Here is a 24,902-nt window from a genome sequence, read left to right as displayed (position 1 = left end):
CAAGATTATATAGCATCAGCCAAAAAAAAAAAAAAAAAAATCTTCTAATTTCACCTATCTACTCGTTCCAAATGTTTGTCTAGTTCTGCCTTGAGAGTCTATTTAAGCTATCAACTTCTACAACGACAGATGGAAGTTTGTTCCAGCAATAAACCACATGGTAGTTAAACGCAAACTTCCACACATCTATCCTACAACTGTCTTCCCTCAATTTGAATTTATGCCCTCTCAGGTGATTATTCTGAGCAAGAGGAAGAATCCCATCAGCATTGAGCATGCTCAAACCATTCAAGGCTTTATACATGGTTGGTGGAACAGACTTCCATCCCTTGTGGTGGAGGTTGATAGCCTAAATAAGTTTAAGGCTCAGCTGGACAGGTATTTTGAACGAACAGAGGGGTGAAGTGGAAGTGGGTTTTTTTTTTTTTTTTTTTTTTTTGGCTGATGCTGCATAAGCTTGCTTTCTTGCATCAAATGCCTCTACTAATGCTAATGCTAATGCTACACCTCAATCAGATCACCTCACAGGTGCCTAGTCTCCAGACACTGTAATTTGCAAAACTTAAGCCTTTCTTCTTAATAGCAACCCCTTGTTCCATTCACTAATCTTGTTGCACTTCTCTGTACCCCTTGTTCCATTCACTAATCTTGTTGCACTTCTCTGTACTCGTTCCAACCGCTCTACATTCTTCTTAAAATGAGACCTCCAGACCTGTATACAGTACTCAAGGTGTGGCCTGACCATTGCCTTATACAAGAGGATAATCACTTCCTTATTCCTGCTAGAAAAATTCCTGTATATCATTGACAAGACACTATGAGCTACACTTGTACACCATCTATACTGCTCAGAAAATTTCATATCTGCCTGCACAATTACCCCCAGGTCCTTTTCATTCTCTACCACTGTCAGTGTAGTAGCACACAGTACAGTTGATACATTACTCTGGGGTTACTGCTTCTCATATGTAGTACTTTACATTTGTCAATGTTAAACTTCAGTTGCCACCTCTCAGCCCATCTGCTCAACTTTTCTAGATCCCACTGCAGCAGCATACTGTCATTAGTGTCATTAACAACCCTGCCAATCTTCGTATTGTCTGCAAACTTGAACATTAAGCCTGATATACCATCATCAATATCATTAATAAATACAGAAAACAACAATAGACCCAACGCCGAACCCTGTTGTTGGGTTTTTAGGAGCATTAGCAACTAAGGCCATATTGCTCCGTGGATATGCAGTGGTCATTCTGACCTTTCCACATTCTCTGTATTTGGTGGTCACGGGCTCGAACCCCGGTCTAATCAAGAAGCATGTGCTACGCACTGCTGCTACTGCCCATCTGGCTATGGAGGCACCAATACTGAACCCTGAGGGGCTCCACTAATAACATTAGTGTACAAAGAGCAGCGTCCATTGATTACCACTGTCTTTTCCCAGTCAGCCATGCCTTTATCCATAGAAGCAATTTGCTTCCAATGCCACACTGCTCCAATTTGTTCAGCAGTCTTCGTGTGCAACAGTATCAAAAGCTTTTCTAAGATTCAAATATATGATATCAAAGTTATTTCTTGCATCCAATTCCTTTGTGACCACATCACAGTATCCAATCAAATTGGTGACAAAACTTCTCCTTAACAAAACCATGCTGCGTCCAAGCTATAACTGAAGTCTTGTGATGAGTACTTCCAATAATAACTCCTTTTTGTACATATTTTCAATATTTACAGAGGTTTCTGTTTAACATAGGTGTCACATTTATAGAAGTGCCACAGTTGCTTTAGCAAATCAATATGTGAACACAAAAAAAAAATCCAATTTTTATTAACTTTTTTCAATGATCAAAAAATATGAAATGTTTAATAATATTAGTATTAGCAATGGCTAAATGGTGCAAGGAAGCCTATGGCTTATGCTGCATCAGCCAAATAAATAAATAAATAAAACAAAATAACCAGCTGACATTTGAATTTCCCCAAACTGTCAGCCTCTACCACCCATGTAGGTAACTTATTCCAGTAATTTATGACTCGCTGTCTAAAATAAAACTTCCTACAATCCACTCTAAACATCTCCCCCACTAACTAATGATATCCAAATTTTTGTTAGTGGGGAACCGGTGCAAAAGGTGACCTCTCATACTGATCTTGGCCTCACCTGGGATGTTGGACTCACATTTCAGCCTCACTTTGCCAGGATGAGGCAGAAGACGTACGCTGCTCTTTGGGCAGTGCGTCAAGAGCTCGTTGGTGTGCATCAGCCAGCGCTGCTTATTCGGCAGATCCTGAGGTGTATTACGCCGATTCCTCTCTATGCTTCAGAAATTTGGTCATCTGCCCCTGCCTCATACCTTCAGAAGTATCTCAGTTTAGAGTACTGGTTGCTTAGATGGATGAACAGGGTGGTAGGCCACCCCCTAACTATCTCCAGATCTATCCTACAAGCAAATCTAGGCACCACTCCCTGGAGACATATCATCATGACAAAAAATGTTCTCACGCTTGCACGGCTTATAACGAGGCGAATTGATGCTCCATCAGTATCCTCATTAATCTCTGGCCCGAGGAGGGCAAGAGGGAAGCACCCCGACTCCTGTCTCCCTCTATGTCTTACTCTGTCAAACATCGATTCCCTGAGGAACATGTTTCCAGCCAATTGTCTTCGGATCTTCAATAAATTTAGGATCCACCCTGATAGGTTCTGTGAAGACAAGCCCTACAGGAAGGAAATCCTCAAGAACTGTTACCAGATTATGAACCTATAATACTCACCTGCTCCTGGACAGACCTTTTTTTTTTTTTTTTTTTTTTTTAACTTGCCTATTTGTATATGACAAAGACTTTCTGTCTTCATGTAATCATGTATATTACTGTATATTTTGTACATTATTGTTTATTTAATCCTGTAAAAGTCTCGGGTCGAGCACGAATGTACCCTTGTTTATTGTACATTGTGTTCCTCGCACCTTAGTCTGTATTCACACCCTTCTGGCACAGAGCCGTCCCGGGGTGACCCAAGGTTTCTTGGGAAATAAACTGATTTTAATAATAATAATAACTTGAAATTATGGCCCCTAATTCTAGAATCATTTATAACCTTGAAAATTTCATCCTCATTCATTTTACTTATGCCCCTCAGAGCCTTAAACACTTCAATCAAGTCTCCTCTAAAGTGCCTAGTCTCCAACCTCTGCGACCCACATATTTGAAGTCTTTCTTCATATAGACGCCCTTTTTCCGATTTCACCAAGCAAGTTACCCATCTCTGGACTCTTTCAAGAAGCACAATATCTTTCTTTAGGTGCAGTCTCCATACTTGAACATGGTATTCCAAGTGTGATCTAACAATAGCTTTATATAATGGGATTATGACGTCCTTATCTCTACTAGCAATTGTTCGATAAATCATCAACAGGACACCGTGGGCCTTCCTTGCAACCTGTCTACAATGCTCGGAAAACTTCATGTCTGACTGTATCATACCACCCAAATCCCTTTCCTCCACAACGAGCTTTAGTTAAACTCCACCAAGTGTATATGTTACTTTGGGATTACTGTTCCCCAGGTGCAATACCTTACACTTTTCTGGATTAAAGCATAGTTGATATTTTTCTGACCATCCCTGAAGTCTATCTAGGTCACTTTGAAGAATCTCTGCTTGGCAGTGAACATTAACTACTCTACCAATCTTTACATTATCTGCAAATTTAGACATCACACACTCTATCCCTTCATCAATGTCATTTATGAAAATCAAAAACAACAGTGGTCCCAATACTGATTCTTGGGGAACCTCACTTCTTACATCAACCCAATCTGAGGAATAACCATTTATCACAACCCTCTGCCTCCTGTCCCGAAGCCACCCAGCTAAGGATTATCTAAGGATTTTCCCTGTGATTCAAACCTGTTTCAGCTTATAAAGTAACCGTTCATGTGGGACTGAGTCAAATGCTTTGCTGAAATCCAAATAAAAAATGTCGAAATTATTCCCTAAATCCAGCTCATGGGTGAACCCTATCAAAATAGCTAACCAGATTTGTTAAACATGATTTTCCCTTTATGAAACCATGCTGATTATCCTTCAGAATTCCATTTCTATCTAAATGATCCTGAATTCCACCCCTAATCATTGCTTCCATGCTTTTCCCTACTACTGAAGTTAGACTGACTGGTCAGTAATTTCCCACTTCACTCTTAGAACCGCCCTTATATATCGGAGAACTGCCCTTATGTATTATATATTATGACATGTTTAGATGTAATTCTGAAATATGAGGCATATGAAGATACTGTCAGCTCTGCTATAACAAGGTAATTATGTTCCTAAAAATCTCCATGTTAGCGGGGCTAACATGGAGATTTTTATCCATGTTAGCGGGGCTCCTCTGTAGCCAGGTGGGAAGGAGCAGCAGTGCGTAGCACACGCTTCTTGATTAGACCGGGGTTCGAGCCCGTCACCACCAAATATGCGGAGGATGCAGAAAGGTCAAGGGAATGACCACCGCATATTCCCGGAGCAATATGGCCTTAGTTACTAATGCTCCTAAAAACCAAATAACAAACAAACAAACAAACGGTATTGCGACATCAAAAACAATAGGGCTTGTGGGAAAAATAGGGATAGGGCAGAGCACTCAAAAAAAATGTTCAGTCTGATAAGTAAAACACTAAAAAAAGTTAGAAACTCAATAAAATTGTTAACACAGGCTTAAATATCAAATTTCTAATAAATAAATAAATATTACAGTATAGCACTTTACCTTGACAAGATATGTTTTGTTTGATTGATATTTCTCCACTGACATTTTCTTTTCTTTTTTTTTTTTGGATTGTAAAATTTAAAACAGTAAAAAAGATAAGCAATTGATAATGATGAACACAGGATGCACAAATTGCACAAGTGAGACAAGTTTATGAAGCTTAAAAAATAGGAATGAAGAGAAGGTTCTGCAAATTTAGTTTTGTTTTTTACATGATTGAAGATTTCATGGAAGGGGAAACACATTTCACCATCATAATGTAAAAACCCACACAAATCCAGCTATCGCAAATGCAGTAAGATAGTTTACCACCTGTTTATAATTAGATTGCACTAACAGAAAAAAAAAAAAAAATTTAATTATGATATTAGGGTCACCTACAAATGATCACATCTATCCATATACAGTCGGACCTCTTTTTAACGAACTTCCATATAGCGAAATTTTCTATGTAGCGAAATTTTTTGATTTCCCCCTGGTCATTACATTAAGAACAGTCTGTATAATGAAGAAAATTTCCATATAACGTTTTGAACTGATTTTGAGAGATCTGGGTACGCACTGTTGCACCTCTGGCCTTTAGGCAATAAAGCTGATGCTGTAGAAAGCATGAATTAAGAGATAAAAGGATTAAGCATTAATCCCTTTAACATTTAATAGCTAAAGGCTTTAATTCCATGAATTAAGAGATAAAACATTTTACAATGGTCCCTGTAAAACCCTGCAGGAGGAAACTGGCCAACCAGTTTACGAAACCACGACCAGTTTAGGAAAAGATGGAAGTTTAGGAGAGGCCTTTGCCCAGCAGTGGGGTCAGCAATGGCTAAAAAGAAGTAGAACCTATAGAATTTATACACTACTATGCCAAGAAGTTCCACTGGTCGGCTATCCACAGCTATTGGCAAAGATTAAGGCATATTCCCGATGCGGGCATTGACTCTAGTCAACCTATTTTCTACTGTAAGCATTCTATTAGAGAATTAGGAGTGATTTTCCTTTATCGTAGAAATTCATCTGTTGTATCAAAGAAATGAGTCATACACACTTTCACTAAGTTTCACCTGTCTCTGTTTACATGGTAGCTACAAGTGGTCCCTAATTTCAGCTTTGTTTTAACTGCTGTGCAAGTAACCTTACAGTGTCTAAGAGAAAATCCTTGAGTGTAGTGTGAAAAAGTGTAAGTGCTTAATAGTGTAGTTGCAGCATTAAAAAAAAAAGGAAATCGCTTTAAAATTTGAGGTCCCTGCCAGTAGTGTGTCAACCATTCTGAAAAAACCTATTTCGATTCTCAAACTGTTTGAGGAAATGGGACAGTCGGAAGTGTGTAAAATTATTCCTTTGGGAAGATGTAAATGAAGCAGTTTTTAAGTGGATGAAGTTGATTCGAGACCAAAACATTCTGATATCAGGACTATTAATAAAAGAAAAGGCTATGGAGTATGCATCTTTTTTGGGGCACAAAACATTCCAAACCAGTTCTGGTTGGCTGAACAAATTTAAAGAGCATCATGGCTTACTTGAAAAAGTTATTTCTGATGAAAGTGGAGCTGCAATCAAAGAAGACTATACCAATTGGAAAGAAATAGTTTTTAAAAAATTATGGAGGACTATGAGTCCAAAGATATATTCAACATTGATGAAACCTGTTTATTTTTTTAAATGTTTGCCGAACAAGACACTGACTTTTAAAGGTGATAAATGTTTAGGTGGTAAAAATAGTAAGGAGAGAATTACACTCTTGGTTGCAAATATGGCTGGTAATGAAAAACTGAAGCTTTTGGAAATAGACAAGAGTAAACAACTCTGATGTTTCAAAGGAGTAGTCGTTAGAGTTGGACTACAACTACAACAAAAATCCTTGAATGGCAAGTGAAATTTTTTCGCAGTGGATTTTAAATTTCGATAGAAAGAAAACAGAAAAATCTTGTTGATTGTCGACAACTGCCCTGCCCACCTTCACTCAGTAATTTCGAAACTTACAAGCGTGAAGCTTGTTTTCTTCCTTCTGAATAATTTGTCTTAACTGCAGCCAATGGACCACGGCATTATCAAGAATTTGAAAATGCACTACCGAAGGTGCATACTGAAAAAAATTATACTGTGAATCAACCTATAGATTCTGTTATAGATTTGTGGATGTACATATCAAAGCTGGTGAAAGTGTGGAGTCAAGATGTGACGGAAAAGCGATTAAAAATTGTTTCGCAAAAGCAGATTTTGCTAAAATGCTAATTAGCAGAGATGAGAGGGATGAACTACTAGAAGACATTGAGCAATGTTGGGAAGAGTTCCAAGCGAGGTTTGATCAGTGGAGAAATTGTTCTTGATGAATTTTTAGGAGTTGATAATGATGTCATAGTAGCTGAATATCCAACATTTTGGATATTCAGCTACTATGACACAAACATTTTGGAGCATATTTAAAAAAGTAGTGACAATATAGATGATGAGTTGGATGAAAATGAGGGCAATATTAAACCTTCCAAACAAATGTTGGCAGCATTTGAAACTTTGCATCGAGGCCTTCAGTGGGAAGAAAATGTAACAGAAAATATATCTGAGTGTTTAAAGTTTAAACAAATGCAAACATTTTTATGAATGTTGTTCAATAGAATCCAGTGTACAACAAAAAATAACCAAATATTTTATGACATAATTCTTAAAAGTGTACTAATAAATTGTGGGCATCGTGTAAGTAGTCACTTCTTAATATGTATGTATTAATATATTGTTTTAAAATGTTAGAAAATTTATTCATTCCCATCTTTTACTATATTTCTGAATTTACAGTATTTTTCATTGTTGAAAAGGTCATATTTCTTTATAATGAAATTTCTGTATAACGAATGTTTTCAAGGGAACGGTCAATTTCGTTATACGGAGGTCCGACTGTAATTATTTTGTCTGTAAATTGTGTGTGTTCTCTGGTCAATTTGCCTGTTTTGCTGGATGAAAAACCCCCACTCCTGGGGGAGGAACCTTGCTATCTAAACCTGAGACCGACTAACTTAGCCACAGAGTGAAAAAAGCCCATTAAAGTTCCTCATGTTATCAACGGGATGTGAACTGGGCCTTTTCCACCCGGTGTGGGGAGGATTGTGACGATACTGCTGTGCTACCATGCAGATACACTAACAGAAAAGCTCAATAAACCAGGAACTGCAAATTGTTTTTATTGTTTTATGCTATTGACCTCCAGAAATGTGATCCTCCACTCACGCTATCCCGCCTCATGAAATTTCTGTTTGAACAGAAAAATGTGAGTTGGTCTACAATATCAAGTGTTATCTTGTGAATACAGCGAATGACAAGTGTGTCTCCAACCAATACAACTACAGAAAATGGAAATATAGCTCTCACACATTTGACATTTTTTAAGCTTCGTAAACTTGTGTGTTTGCTGCGCAGGTTGCTATTCAGCTCAGTGCCAAGTTTTCATTCACCTGGTGTTACTTGCAGATGAAATCGCACATGAGCCAATGTGAAAACCACATTATATTGCATTGTTTCCTAATATATCAGTCGTGTTGGAGCAAATTCGTGTTGCCAAAATTTGCATTATAGCAAAACTGACTGTATATACAGGATGGTGATAATTAAACGTCACTTTTGAAGGCCTGCCCATACAGAAAACAGATAATTTCACCTTATTGAAATTTGGGCTAGACAAAAAGGGGGTAGAGAAAGAAAATTCTGATGATACATCTGTAGAAGAGCTCAGTTAATAACAGAATGGATGGATAATTCACATTGAGACCAGTACAGAAGGATCATGCTTTGCTAGTTAAACTCTATTAACAAAACAACTTCCTTGGCTGCCCGTCATAAAAACCAATGACAGAAGAGAACAAATTTATGCTAAATGGTACAGAAGTTTGAAGAGATGGGTAGTTTGCCTGTATTTCATAGCAGAGGAAGGTGACCAGTTTCTGAGGGCACCATTGATGAGACTACGTTGTAGTCACCAAGAGTGTAGCATGCAGTTTGTTTTAATTGACTAATGGCAGAGCTATTGTTACTCAGCTGAACCCTTTGTGGTCAATTGTCCACAAATGTGCTACACTGGTAGTACCTGAATCAACTGAATATGGTATAGCAACTGATTCCAACTGATTTAAAGAAACAATTGGACTTTGTTCTTCAATTCCTGGTTAGGATAGAGGTAGATAGTACAACTGATTCAACTTGTGGACAGACGAGAGGCACTTCCGTATCGCATCATAAATAATGAACTTTAGGCCTAGTGGCCCAAACTGTACAGAACTGATTCCAGGAACGTGAGAGTGAATTTAGCTCACTGCAGTGGCCTCTCCATTCACTAGATGTCAATCCAACTGAGCACTTGTGGCATGAGGTGGAAAGAGCTCTTCAGAATAAAGATCCACAACTATACAATTTACAACAACTCTAGGAACAATTGAGTCAACATGGACTAGCAACCCCATGGCACACTCTTAAAACCTCACTGAGTTCATGCCATTACAAATACACATTGTTCTGAGGACTAAAATAGACCCATTGATATTAGGGCATACTTAATAAAGTGGCCACTCAGTCATTCCCACCTGAGAATGAATTGATTTAATGAAACTTTAACAGAATGCTTAATTTTCCACTGATCTCTATTTTAATTGCCTCCAAGGTCACCAGATACATCTTCTGTTATTTATTATTATTTTTTTCTATTTGGGATACCATAAAGAAAAAAATTTAAGCAGCTAAGAACCAAGTGATCTGAAGGAATATATGGGCACAGCTTATTGCTACTACTAGAACAGAAAATGCTGTGGAGCATAATCTGCAACTGTGTTACACATATTTCTTTGTATATTTTGAACAATGGAAGACATTTTGAAAATCTGTACTGATCAAAGCAAATATGAAAAATCTACTGTTTAATTCTAGTATCATATTTACGACATAGTTCATTTAAATTTTATTGAATTTTGAAATAAAATGCTTTTTTGGATAATCCTGTATGGGGGAAAAAAACAGCAATCTTTATTCTGTTTCTAACATCTCATCTTAAGAAACAATCTTTATATGGCTACGCATCTGAGAGCTCACACGTAAGTTCTCAAGTACAGGTTTGTTTATTATTGTTTATTTGGTTTTTAGGAGCATTAGCAACTAAGGCCATATTGCTCCGGGGGTTATGTGGTGGTCATTCCCTGACCTTTCCGCATCCTCCGTATTTGGTGGTCACCGGCTCGAACCCCGGTCTAATCAAGAAGTGTGTGCTACGCACTGCTGCTCCTGCCCACCTGGCTACAGAGGCACCGAAGTGCAGGTATATAGCCTGCACCTGGCCACTGGGTGGCCAATTTACTAAGTACAGTAGAGCATCAGTTATCCGGAATAACTGATGTCAGATCTCTTTCGGATATCCAAATTTTCCGGATAATTTTTCCAGTAAGATTAAATAAAATTAATTAAATATAAAAAATAAAAAATTATAAACCAATCTCGGAAAACAGAAACATCCATTCAGGCATTTTTATGATTTTTATGCAAAACAGGAAAATTAGAAAGATTTTTAAATGCTCTGTTTTTTTTGTTTTTTTTGACTTACCGATAACGAGCACGGAAAGTCTGCGCGTCCCAGTGGCATTTGCACACAGCAATTGTAACTCGCTCTTTTCTCATCTTAAAACTTGGTGCAGGCATTTCTCTTTTAGTGGCTAGGGTTTTTCATAATAAGCTTCATAATGCTTTCCATAATAAGCCCGTCTTATCAACATTATAAATGTTTTCTTTCTCATAATTTGCTATAACTGAAGCAAACTTACTTTTCAAAGGACACCGCTGCCGATTCGTCTGAGAAGGTTTCTTGCCTTGAATATCTAGTTCACATATACTGTGTTTCAGTTTATAAAGTTTTTCAGCCAACCTGTGCTTGCCTTAAAATCTTCATTACCTATTAATTTTTGATTAAAATCCAATGCTTTTTCACCCATCATTGGGCCAGACACTGGTTCACCTAAAGTCCTCTCTGAAGAAAACACAAAAATTAAGTGAGTGCACTCTCTAAAGTGGCATTTTCAGGTTTTGACATTTTTTCTCTGCTAGATCCTCCTTCACTATCCATAATTGACACAAATTCTGTTATAGCACTGGAATTTTTCTTGATGTCATAAATTGTTGAAGTCCCCACATTAAACTCTTTGGAGAGATTTCCTAAATTTTCACCTTTTCTAATTCTATTAATAATTTCCGTTTTTTGTTGCAATGTTAAAACTATGCATTTTCTTTTCATTCACATTTTACCATAAAAAAATGAGAAAAATAATAAATCGCACAGTTTCAGGCCAATATTATTCTTACCAAATCTGGAGCTAAACTAATCTGAAATTCACTCATGGTTTCCTAGAAAATCAGTAGTGTCTGTGATATTTTTCTACAGCACATTTTTGAAATTCTAGAGGTCATAACCATAAAACAATAAAAAACAATTTGCAGTTTTCGGTTTATTGGGCAAAAAGCCGAGTTTACTACCTGTTTATAACAGATTGTACAGACAGAAAGTCTGTACAATCTGTTATAAACAGATTGTAAACTCGGTCTTTCATTTATTATAATCAAAATTCAATTTGCAAATGTGACCACTACAACCAGAGCTTACTCTACCGTTAATTAATAATAAAAAAAAGAAATATCAGCCTTTCAAATTATTCCAGATAACTGACTTCCGGATAACTGACATTCTACTGTCTATCCCATTGTGCAAGGAATCAAACTGCTGTAAAAAGTGTTGTATGTCCACATCAGGCTCTATAAAGCAGGTAGTCAGCCAAAAGATTGCGCGTGTGTTTGTGTAATCATGCATGCCCACATGCTTTTGCATGTAGAAGACAGCACTCCGTGCAACCTCATAGTCGGTACCAAATATATGCGGTATTTTGTATCACCCTGCTGGGATTTCCGTGCAAACTGTTGGTTGTAGGCAAACTTGTTGACATGAAAGACTAGTGGAAGGTGAAAAGAAGTGCAATCTAACAGATGAAGCACAATTAGTCAAATGACAGTACAAGAGTGGTATGCAGAGGGGTATATCATAAGACACCATACAGGAGACCATGTCACAGATGGAGTATAGCAACAGACAACCTCAACAGGTTCCACTGTCTTCAACTACAAGAAAGCAGCTACAGTTACTTTTTTCAATGGTAGCACAACTTCTTGCCCATACTCATATCATGTACTTATCTGTATATTTGGGTTTGCAGGCCCATTTGGACATAAAACACTCAAAAAACTCAGAGAAACCCCTAATCCCTCCACCTGAAATGAAGACGACTTTAGAAATTCTTCAAATTATCAGTTGAGAATTGGACTCAGACCTCTCCAAATGAGTGGCATTTGAGTGATATTTGTGCTGACTAAGCTGCTGCAGAGGATGGTAGCTGTGGGTACAGTAGACCAGTGGTTTTCAACCAGGGTGCCACAACAACATCCCAGGGGTGCCATGTAATTTGAGTTTAAGTTACTTAAACTTATTTTTTTAAAAAAATTATATATTTATTTTGTTATAAAAAGGGACATCCTTATTATAGTGTTCCATAAACCACAATGACAGTATTTACATATGTCAACTGATCATTCTATTTACAATTCCAAAATAAAAAAATTACAAAACCCTCACATTATAAAAGATAACAGCTTCATTACACACAATATTAGGTTACGGTAAACCTTTTATGCTCCCTTGTCTAGTGACACTCGACATAACACAAACACATGCCTCAGAAATTATGTATCGAAATAAGCTCGATGGTATTATACAACATATTTTTTTAATATTACACATACACACAGAATCGGATCTAACAGGCAGAAAATTGAGTAGGGTGCCACAAAATAAAATAAATTACTTAAGGGTGCCATTATTAAAAAAAAGGGTCGAAAACCACTGAACTAGTAGAATAAATAAAATCTTGGTTTCTCGCTTCATGTAAAAAACCACAATTACTACTGGTTGAGGAAGAGAATGGGGGGGTCCACCGAAATCTGAAAAGCTACTTAAGGGTGCCGCAAATATAAAAAAAGTTGGGAAACACTGCAGTAGACAGGAAAACTGACACTGAGACATTTGAAGTGTGGAAATAGTTGTCTAGCCCAATGCATTAGTCTTAGTTGTTTCATTTTAATCGCAGTAACAATAGAACTAAGTTAATTTAATAATAAATAGCATGAATCAATAGTCCATTATGCCAGATGTCAAATGTTGCAAACTAGTGGTGCAAGTGTAATGGTGTGAAGAGAGCTTTCATGCCACTGTCCTCTGATATTTGTCGATCAGAATAAATGTCTGAATGCCACAGCCTTCTTAAACAGTTACTGAACAGGTGCAGCTCCTCATGCTCACAGTTTCTCAATCTGGTAATCGCTACTTCCAGTAGGATAATGCACTGCCACAAGGCATTATTTATTTGAGAACAGTTCCAGAAGTACAAGGGTGACTTTACCATACTTCAGCAACTGCTCAGTCACCAGATCTCAATCCGATTGGGCATCTGTGGGATGAGGTGCATGGCAGCAGATCTCTGCCATAAACAGTGGCTGGGATCTGTTGCTATCCATTCTAAGACAATTACGAAATATGAAAGTGTCCATGAGTCATACATACAACCATGCCTCTGGAATGCTTTTGGCACAGGGGTCGATGCCCCAATGACCTGAGACTTTTCTGAGTGCTAAAGGAGGTTCTAATAACTAATAGATCAGTATATCTAAAAAAGTGGCCACTCAAGTGAATAAAAATAATGGTATTTCCCTCAGAAAAAATTTATTTCTGAGGGGGAAAGGGAAACTTCTGAAATAAAGTAATAATTAAAGCGTAATAAATCAAATCTAGTCTTACCTATGAAATATTTCAAAATTAATATCCCACTCCCACATTTTCCACAAATTAAATAATAAATTAGTGCAGTTTGCTATCCTAGGTTCTTGACATTTGTCATTATGCTGACTGCCTCTTTCCCCAACCCCAATGGAAGAACATTCAACCTTATGTGAAGATCAATAAGTTGTCTAACAGTGAGATATAAAAATGTCACCACATACATTTCAACAAGCATTTAGCAATGCATTTCAATGTTTTTGCAAGGTAAAGTGTGAGCAGAGTCATTCTAGAAATAGCCATATAAATGAAGCTGTTTAATGTGGCCAAGTGGAAAAGTAACTTACAGGTGGTAATGGCTTGTCTGTTCTTATCAGGATCCTTGGATAGCCTTTATACTGGAGGCAACAGCTTACGGTTTCTTTGTTCTTTTTCTTATTGTCTAAAAAGATCCCTCCTTTCCACCAATATGAATCACACCGAGGCCTAAAATCATACTATAAGCAGAAACAAAAAAATTTAGTGCTTACGGCAAACAGATAACTTAATGACATTTCAAGAAATAAGTAAGAAGTACATGAAATTAAAATCTGTGCTGTCTAAAAAGATATACAGGAATGGTGAACTGCATAAAAACATTCTTATTGTTCATACTTTCCTCTTTTTTTTTTTTTCTTTTTTAATTAGAGACTGCTTTTTGGAAGGAGATAATTGACATATAAAATTAGTACTTCAATCTTAAGAAAAATATGCCTTTACAAGAATTCCTCACTAAATGTAAATATGGGGTAATGCAGTTATGTATTTGCATACCAAAATATTACAGTTCATGTTTATGAAAAAAGAAACTACATTTTGCTTTGAAATCGAGTAAATATGCAATATTGCTACCTGCATACTAAGATGTTCTGCTATTCAAATAAAATAAAAATAAGACTATAAAATAAGTTAAAAAAACTCAGTGTAGCATTTACTTGGTTTCATGCTAAATAGTGTTTCTTTTTTAATAACGGTCTAGTAGACATAACCATGTTTGTCTAATTATAATAAAATCCATGTTTTTGTTTTATGTATGCACTGTTCAACCAAGTCTCCTTAAGGAAACAGAACACAATCACTGGGGGGGGGAGGAGTTATAGTAGGTGTTGCTAAGGAACAGAATTTGCTTACACTTTGCCTTCCTGATGATGCACTTGTTAATACTGTTTATACTAGGTAGTGTTGTGCATGGATGAATTGCTAATTCTGTGTAGATTGTTTTTGACTAATATTTTAAACTTTTTTTATGTAATACTTAGAAGATTACAATGTTTGTTATAAACTAATAGTTATTTTAGCCTTTATTATGGCCCTTTATTATGGCCCTTTATTTTTACCCTTTAAACTTTCAATAAGTGGTGAAAGTGTGAAAACAGTGAAGAAAGTAATGACGTTGGAACAGAAGTTAAAGTACTTAATAGACTTCATTTTTATATTACTCAAACTGGAAATGAAGTTTATTGTTGTTTTTTTTTTTTTTTTTTGTTGTATATTTTATTGGCATAGTTATTGCTTTCCCCCTACCTTCCATGAGACCTCAGTCTTGCCTGAGGTCCCAGCTGTCCTGGTAGCTTGTCTGCACTGATCAGAAAAACTTCATTCCAAACTGTACAATTCTGGTTCTTTATTCTCTAATACCCTGAGTTTTGTACATATAATGTTAGCATAATGTATGCCATGGTAATGAAATATTTTGTAAACCAAAATCATTTTCCATCCCTTGTTACTTTACTATGTATCTTTATGCAAAAATATTTTTCATTTTAACAAATATCATAATAATGAAAATATCACTTTAGCAAAATTAAAGTTTCATCTAGCTGCAAAAAAGAAAAAAAAAATAATAATTATGATGAAATTTGTAAACAGAAAATCCTTAAACGATACAATGCACCCTTTTTTTGATTTTTGGTGTTTAGTATCTGGCAATGATGCAATGATTTTCTAACAGGGCAATTAACTGCCTGTTTGAAATTATTGGTATTTGATCTGTCTGTCTTCCTAGTCTTCAATGATTTTGGAAGTTAGGGGTTGTATCTGCAGATGTGTCCTAATTAATATTCATTTCATGAAATCTACTCACAGTAAGGCGCCAGCGTTATTCACACAAAACTATTAACTAATCAGGCAACACAGAAGCCTCCAATGCAGAACATGCTGGTCCCATAGGAAGTAGCTATTGTCAGTGACTCTATTGTCAGGGAACTGGAAATCTGTTGTGCAAAAAATAATAGGCTGAATAGGCCCAAGTTATGTCTGCCAGAGACAAAAGCTGATGATATTGTAGAGCAGATGTCACCTTTTAGGGACAACAAAAGGTGATACGATTTTACACATCGGCACTAATCACATTAAGAGTAGGAGATCTGATGACTTACTTAACAAGTACAGAGAAATACTGAGAAAAAGTCATGAGTTAGGATTAAAGTTGAAAGTGTCTGCAATTCTACACAGACATGATAGGAGGGAGAACATGATGACGGCCTTGTCAATCAATTCAGCCCTGGAGAGACTGTGCAAGGCTCGTGGGGTAGAATTTTTCTCAGCATGGTCTCTGCTTGTTAACAGGAGAGATTGCTTCTACACGGATGGGATACACTTAAATAAAAAGGATGCAAGAATATTTGCTGATGCTATCGAGGCAGTGTTAGGTGGATCAGAAAACTACTGGCCTGGGGGGTGGGATACACAGATTAATAGATTAACAATAACTACAGGCAGAAAGTGATTCTTGCACTGCTTCTATTGGAACATGCAGCAGCCCAGAAATCAAGGTACTGAGGATTTCATGAGGGCTGATGACCTTCCTATGTGTGTGTCCTGTGGCACAATTTTAACGATCAGACACCTTTTAATTGACTGTCCAGATTTTAGCAGCACCCGTTTTGCCGCTTTTAATCATCTGATTGAGCCTTATACACTCAGTCAGATTTTATCCGACAATGACAACGTGTCTGCTATTTTTAGCTTTTTGAAAGCAATAAAGGTTTTTAATCGTATTTAAAATTTATATGTTATTGTTATTTATTTATGTTTTTTGTTTTTAGATCTGGACATGGTGGCCTAATTAATTAGGTCACTGAGATGTTCAATTTTTAGATATTACCTGGTCTTGGCGCATTATAGCCTTAGTTGCTAATGCGCCAATAAAATCCAAACCAAACCAAACCAAACTGAGGATTTCAAGGCCTGCTACGGGTCATCATGGAACAAGGAAATATATGGGCTATGTTAGGGTAACTAAGAGTAGGAACAAGTTCAGGTATACTGCATGTACACCAATGCTAGAAGCATAGTAAATAAATTTGATGAATTTGAAGTGCTGGTCAAATTATCAATTTAGGCACTGTAGGGATATCTGAGACATGGTGTAACAGATATAAGGGATGCAAAATTTGAATATGAGGATTACAGTGTACACAGAAAGGACTTTTTTATTTCTTAAGTTAGAGTGGTCCCAAGCCAGATTATGGCAAGCCCACCATGTGTTTATGTACATTACTGTATCCAGCAAGGCTGTTCCATGTTACATTACACATCTATATTCTGATCCATAGCAGACTAGTATAATATATGCCATCACACATAAGTTGGTTCCAGTTCATACTCAGTACATAACTCAGTAATAAATTAATACAAATCAATGACATAGAATTGTAGCATTTTAACTAGTATTAAATCCTCCAAATTTTAGCAGAAAGAACTGCATAAACCGATTAGCATACTTTCTATACTGCACTGATTACCACACCTGCACAGGGAACTGCAGAGTGCAACATAAGGAACTAGATTGTAACCAATTACCACCCATTATCAATATGCACAGCATAATGAACTGTACATCCTATGACAACTGTTCTTCTTACAGACACAGCCCCATGAGATGCATCCATATGAATTCATGATGCATATATTACCATCAATTGACAACACATGAAATGTGTGTCGAAGGAATTTAAGGATGTAATCCACCATGTATTCTCCTACATCCATCACCAGAACCTGCCAAGCCAGAGTTCATATATAATAATCTGCATCATACCCATCCAGAAGCTTGTTCCTTCACTTTCCAACGGTGTTTTCCCACAAAATTCTTGTGCCATACAACTTCTTAACTAGCCCAGGCAATCTTTTGTAACAACACTAAGCCGGTACAGGAAGCTTTCAAATATTCTTCCATTTCAGATCACCTATATACCAGCTCAAGCCACTACATACCAATGTCCCCCCTGATGCAATATGTTTGCATATTTTATTGTCTTTGGTGGATTTTAACTTAATAGATATTGACTGAAGTTTGTGGGTTGGTCATTCATACACTAGCAAGACTTTTGTGGATTTACTGGATGATTGTTTTCTACAGCAGCATGTTAAAGAGGCAACAAGAGAGAGCAATACTCTTGATCTGATTATCAGCAGTGGTTCTTTGTGCTTTATGAATTTGATGATAAAAGAACTATTCAGTGGCAGTGATTACAGTGTAACGATGTAGGATTTATTTAAAGATGTAATTACCATCAAAGGTAAAGAGAACCTACATATCTTCATTACATCCCATTACATCTGGAGACTAGGCACCTGTGAGGTACCTCACTAGGCCTTTAATGGTTTGAGCAAGCTGAATGCTGATGAGATTCTTCCTCTTACTCAAACTATGCACATGAGGGGTATAAATTCAAACTGAGGAAGGACAGTTGCAAAATAGATGTGCAGAAGTTTGCTTTCAGCCAACAGGTGGTTGATTGCTGGAATAAGTTTCCATCTGTTGTTGTGGAAGTGGATAGTTTGAATTAATTGAAGGAAGAAATAGACAAACTATTGAAGGGAATGGATAGGTGAAATTTTTTTTTTTTTTTTTGGCTGATGCTGTATAAGTTTGCTTTCTTGCATCATTTGTCATTGTTAATACTAATAACTGTTACTTATTACAGCTTTGTGTAGAGAAGTATGATTGCTTACATTGTACCATCTTGTTACACTTTTTCTAAAGATGCTGTAATTTCATGTTTTTAAAATATACTGTAGTTTCATATTTATAATGTTTTAATTTTTTTTCAATGGAATTTTAAAAAATTTGTTCCTGAAAAAATAAAAACTTACATTAAAAAATATAGAACTTAATTTAATATGAAATTTGTTTCTTAGACGGCCTCCGTAGCCGAGTGGGCAGGAACGGGAGTGCAGTAGCACACGCTCTTTGAGTAGACCGGGGTTCAAGCCCCTGCCTGCTGAATACGGTCGATCTGCCAACCCGCACTGGACCAGCGTGGCAGATTATGGTCCATTTCCCTCAGCATGAATTGTTGAGGAGGCTTCCACCCTGCAGTGGGTTGATAATGGCTGCACTTTACTTTTTTTACTTTTTGTTTCTTATAGTTATTTTCTAAATATGTAACTGTCATTCTGAAAATTTTTATAGTGTTTTACAATACCAAAATTTCATTATAATGAATAAATTGTGTGTTTTTCTGGGATTGTTGGTGACCAAATGAAGTACTCAGCATTTCTCAATGCTAAAACTGAATTGCCATTATTCAGCCCAACTGCCTAATTTACAGAGGTTTTGTTGAAGCAGCATACTCTGATCTTTGTCATCAACCACCCTGCTTACCCTGGTATCGGAATTCAAACATGATCTGCCTACATCAATATCATTAATAAATATCAAAAATAGTAAGGAAAACAACACAAAACCCTGAAGAAATTCCCTCATAATACTAGTCTGTGAAGAATAGTAGCCATCAATAACCACTCTGTCTACTGCCAACCAATCAAGTTACTGCCATGATTAAAATGGTTATCAAACCTTTAAATATAATAACCAGGGCATCTGTCTATAGCAGGTGCTGTCATTATTATAGTTAAAGGTTTGATAACTATTTTTTCTGCTTCTTTTAATATAATTGGATAGATTACATCAACTCCAGGTGCACTGTCAACTTTTAGCTCAACACTTTCTTTTCTGACTTCCTTTCAGTTATCATAAAATCATTTAACCGCCAAACAATGTTAAACAGATATGCTCATGCATGAATTGATCCAAAATATTTATTGTTTGTCGGAAACCTGCACAGGATAATCAATAGTTATGAGATTCATATATAACAGACCAGCATGATTCATTTAAATAAAAAAATAAATTTTCTGTTTATACTCCGGGACGACCAAACGGTCAGAGGAGTTTACAAGATACACAGAATACAAGAAACAGCACCATATTCAGCAGTCAAGGGCTTGAACCCCGGTCACTCAAGGCACGTGTACTTATGCACCCGTGCGCCTGACCACTAGGCTTGTTCCCTACTGTTAACATAATTAAAGAATCTTTGCTACTTTCCTTTGTGCTCCTAACCAAGGCTTCTCATAATCTGTCTTAACATGCCTAACCACCTGAGTAATGTGAATACAGACTAATTCATACTTACTGTAGGATTTTCTATCCCCCTGACAATTTATAATCATTCCATTTTTCTCCTTTTATTCTTGCAAAATATAACTACTCACTCCTTACTTTACTGAATCAACATTAGTGACTGAGTTAGCATCGTTAGCGCCATTTAGGAAGTGGCCTCATTTGCGTCATTTAAAATCTAACAGCCACCTAATAGGAAGTGACATCAATTGCATCATTTCCGTAAAAAATTCTGTTACCAATCAATTGCATCGTTTCCGTAAAAAAAATTCATTGACAATCAATTGCGTCATTTCCTTGAGAAATTTTCGTTACGAATCGGTTTTACTCTAGTGCCACCATAGATATTTCACACCAAAAAGCAATAATTTAATCACCGATGGTTTCGGAAATAGTTACATGTTTCCATCTTAGTTAAAAACCCAATAGTTTATTTCATTGCTGATTTCAGAATAGTTACATATTTTCATCCTCAGAGTAACTGAAAGTGGAAATATGCAACTATTTCTGAAACCATCACCTACAACCTTAGCTACTTCAATGGGGATGCAATGACTACCTGATATTATTGAAATACAGCGCCTGGTAGCCACAATAAAAATGATCACAAACCAAATCTCGGCACCGTCTATTTGGGATTTGTGTTAGTGACAAATACCCAAGTGAGAACTTCGGTCAACCCCAATGTACTGCACAAAGCATCAGAGACTTCATCTCTCAGATCACTTCCTCCCAAATCAAATGCTAACTGAAGTACAGGACCTCAGTGCCAACCTGAATAGGTTTTCCACTAATAAAATCTATAGGATGAAGTCTTAGCAGCTCACTCTCATCCCAGAAGTTAATAAGAGCAGACTCGTGTGCCCCTCCATACCACCTGCAAAGCTTTCCTGTGTGCTATAACAAAATTTGTTTACTGTGTGTGGGAGGGGGGGGGCTAAGTCTCACCATACCCATACGTCTATGATCGGTGCATTTCAATGTGAATCCACATAAATGGTATGAATATTATGCACGTGTATTATGTATACACACATATATATATTGTAAATATAACCTTAAATGATGTAGCACTGTAAATACAGTTAAGACTGGTATCATGTAGGATCGATTATAGCATATCACAATTTTTTTTTTACTTTTATATCGTGTGTACATAATTATTTAATTCTGATGTGAGCGCTTGGCCTCTGGCTGTGACCCATACTCTACATCACTGTATTCATCTAGTTGCAATAAAGATTCTTTCTCCCTCATAATTGATTTTTTAATAATGCAGTATATTAGGTTCCAATGAAAAAGAGTTCAAAAACTGTGGGAGATCATTATAATCATTTTTGCAAAAACAAAATCCTTTCCCTTTGACATCAGTTATTTTTTTGAATGAATTCCACATTGTTACTCTATGGTCACTGTCAGGGTTTTAACTAGGGCAGAGAAAGCAGGGCATTTTGCCCCAAGTGCATCAAAACTAGGAGCAAAAAATGAAAAAATAATGTAATGTAATATAATATAATATATATATTTATTTATTTGTTGCTAATTTTTAACTTCAAAATAATGCAAAACGAGTTATTACAATGCATTTTTCACCATTTCATTACATTTTTTATTCACTGTTCATTTGTAATAGTTATTTATGGTTTGTTTGTTTGTTATTCGGTTTTTAGGAGCATTAGCAACTAAGGCCATATTGCTCCGGGAATATGCGGTGGTCATTCCCTGACCTTTCCGCATCCTCCGTATTTGGTGGTGACGGGCTCAAACTCCGGTCTAATCAAGAAGCGTGTGCTACGCACTGCTGTTCCTTCCCACCTGGCTATGGAGGCGCCTATTATTTATGGTAGATTAGGCAGTACAAATTTTTTATTCTGTTCTTTTGTTCCTTACTCTTTCTCAGGTGACATACATAAGGGAACAGATTGAAATTAAAAATGTAATAGAGCAGATTTGCAAGAATTTGCTTTCAGCCAGACAGTAATTGTTTCCTGGAGCAAACTTCCATCAGGTGTTATAGAAGTGGGTAGTTTGAACAAACTTAAGGAAGGATTAGACAAATTGTTAGCAGGACATACAAGATTTTTTTTTTTTTTTTTTTGGTTAATGCAATGCTGTATGTATTCCTTGTATCATTTGTCATTTCTAATACTAATTACTGTTATTAATCATATCAAGACTATTGCTTTCTCCTGTTAACTTTGATATTTTGGTATAGAAAGCAGACATCCAGCAAATGCAAAACTGCTCTGCTACTGAGTGAGCTGTGATCCAAGATGTTATGTCGCACTACACTGACTTAATATTACATGCAACCCATGTATACTGTTTCAGAATCTGTGCACTTCTTAACCAAAAGCTTCCCTCCCCCAATCATGTCTGTTCCATCTGTACACATTGTACTCACCGTATTCAAATTTTGTATCCTCATATATCAGACTGATATCATGTTTCCCATTCCTATCATGTCAGTATCGAAATTAGTACTGGAAAAATTAATTATCGGATCATGGTGTAATAAAGTTCATTAAGTTCATAAGATAACGAAAGGATGCATAAATAAAATTATAGAATTGAATTATAAATACTAATAATTATCAAATTAAACTCATGTGAAACTTGTGGTGCCTTTACACTACGGATTATTTTACTTACAGTGGATCGAAGTAAATGTTCATTATGAGAAGCTAAACTCCTCCATAAAATTGATATTAATCTACAATACAGTCCTTCGATTCTCATCACATCCCATTTTACTCCATCCGGTGAAGATCTGATTGCTTGATCCCTATATTCGACTTTTACTGCCTCCATCAAATGAGGTTTCAAGGTATTGTACACATCGTCAACATTAATGGACTGGTATCTTTCGGGCAGGCCACGAATAACTTGAGTTTTTGTAGAAAATTTTCCGAAAGGAAGTCCGGAATTATAATGACGAGTTGGTGCCTCAACAATAATCACATTTTTGGTTCTCTCTTTACTAATTTCAACTAATTTTTGCTCAACTGTAGGCAACTGCCGTATAGAATCATACCAAAATTGCCTTTCTCTTCTTTTACGGCCTTCTCTTGATGGATCAAAAAGGGGAGGATATTCAGGAACTTGTGTGTGTTCATCAGCTAGCTGCACTGGTGATGCATTTGAACTATATCTAACAAAATGAAATGCGCAAAGAGGTACACAACTGTTTGTATTCAGAAAAAAAGGAAACTTCAACAAACTTCGAGGCGCCATTTTGTAATACTAAAGCTAAAGCGACATCTAACGTATCAAAAATCTGATGGCCATAACTGTTTTTTTTTTATTATTTTCATGTTAAAAAAAAACAGTTATGGCCATCAATTTGTTCAAAGCTGAGTATACGCGCTCTTATTACTATTTACACTACCTACCATTAATATCCAAACAATTGCATATAAAGAAGCAACCTTTATGTATAAGAAAGCTAATATCGTGTGTTGAAACCATTAGCTTTTATCATCATTCTCTTTCTTAGTGATTTTCTTTTGACTCTCTCTCTTAGGGTAACTCGGGAATTTTTTTTTTTTTTTTTTTTTTTTGCTGGTGCTGCATAAGCCTCAGGCTTACTTTTCACTCAGTGGCGGATTTCCGCACAGGCGCGCGCCTGGGGCCTCTTAAATAGAGGGGGCCTCAAATCTCAGGTCTCAAAAAAAATGAAATTGTTTCATTTTTAATTTTTACACTTATCATTATTACCGTTACTGAATAAAACTATAATCTAATATGAGAAGTTAGTAAACTGTTATGCGAATATCCCCACATATTATTTGAAATATCTATGCGAACTAAGTGAATCTGAAGTAGAATACGTATTATCATTAATGCTTAGTTGTGCCATTTTTTCATTTAAACATTAGCTAAAATATGTATGAAAGAATTGCGCAACCAAAATGATTAAAACCGCAACACCAAATCTAGAGCGCGTGCTATAGTAAAAACGTGCGCGTAGAATGCACACTGTAGTGGTACCGAAAATATTTAGAGGGGGACCTCAAAATTGAATTGCGCCTGGAGCCTCTCAAGTGCTAATCCGCCACTGCTTGCACTATATAGATAATAATAATAATAATAATAATAATAATAATAATAATAATAATAATAATAATAATAAATGACAGTCCACAGTCTCCGTGAAACACTCCTCACCAGTTTTTTTGCAAAAGTCCTCCGATAGTTTTCGCCATTCGGCTTTTAAAGCAGCGACCAGGTCAGCTCTGTTTTTTTGGGCAGTTTCTCCTCACAGGCACCCCCGACAATCCAATTTATCCCAAAGGTTGTCAGAATTTTGATCAGGAATCTGGGTTAGTAAGTCAACTTTTTCGATACTCATTCCTCAAAATAGTCCTCCCAACGTGAGTACAATGGCATGGGGCACTGTCCTATTGATACAGGTATGGACCTTCCCCGACTTGCTTCCGCAATGTAAGTAATACATTATTGTCCAGGACGTCTATTATTATTATTTTAGGGTTGCCCGTAATTAAATACATTAACCCGTATTTGTGTCTGTAAATTGCGTATGTTCTATGGTTGATTTGCCTGTTTTGCTGGACGAAATTACTGGGGAGAAAAACCGTGCTATCTACGCCTGAGACCAACTAACTCAGCCATGGAGTGAGAGTCCAGGACATCTAGACAGACCTTAGCATCCATCGTTTTATTTAAAACATGGGCTCATTCAAGCCACTAAAAACAATCCCGGACTACCAAGCTTCCTCCGCCAAACTTCATTGTCGGAAGATAAAGTTAGGCAGGTAGCCTTCTAAGGGCATCCTCACCCCAAGGACGATCATCAGACTGGTAGACCATGTACCCTGAATCGTTA

At 36.6% G+C, this 24,902-nt stretch overlaps 1 protein-coding gene across 1 annotated transcript in view; it reads right to left on the bottom strand.

Annotated features, from left to right (window-relative positions):
- mRpS30 (mitochondrial ribosomal protein S30) overlaps window positions 1-23,290 on the bottom strand; it is a 44,183-nt gene extending 20,893 nt beyond the window's left edge. The window contains exons 1-2 of the mRNA XM_090383246.1: window positions 22,709-23,290; window positions 13,953-14,102 (exon numbers count right to left, since the gene is read on the bottom strand). Of these exons, the coding sequence (XP_090239372.1) occupies window positions 13,953-14,102; window positions 22,709-23,290 (732 nt within the window). The remainder of the gene's footprint in view (window positions 1-13,952; window positions 14,103-22,708) is intronic.
- Between the last annotated feature and the right edge of the window lie 1,612 nt (window positions 23,291-24,902).

Source organism: Mastigoproctus giganteus, chromosome 10, assembly GCF_048544385.1.
Source record: "Mastigoproctus giganteus isolate SK-2022 chromosome 10, ASM4854438v1, whole genome shotgun sequence".
NCBI lineage: Eukaryota > Metazoa > Arthropoda > Arachnida > Uropygi > Thelyphonidae > Mastigoproctus > Mastigoproctus giganteus.
This window is presented reverse-complemented; position numbering and strand designations above follow the sequence as displayed.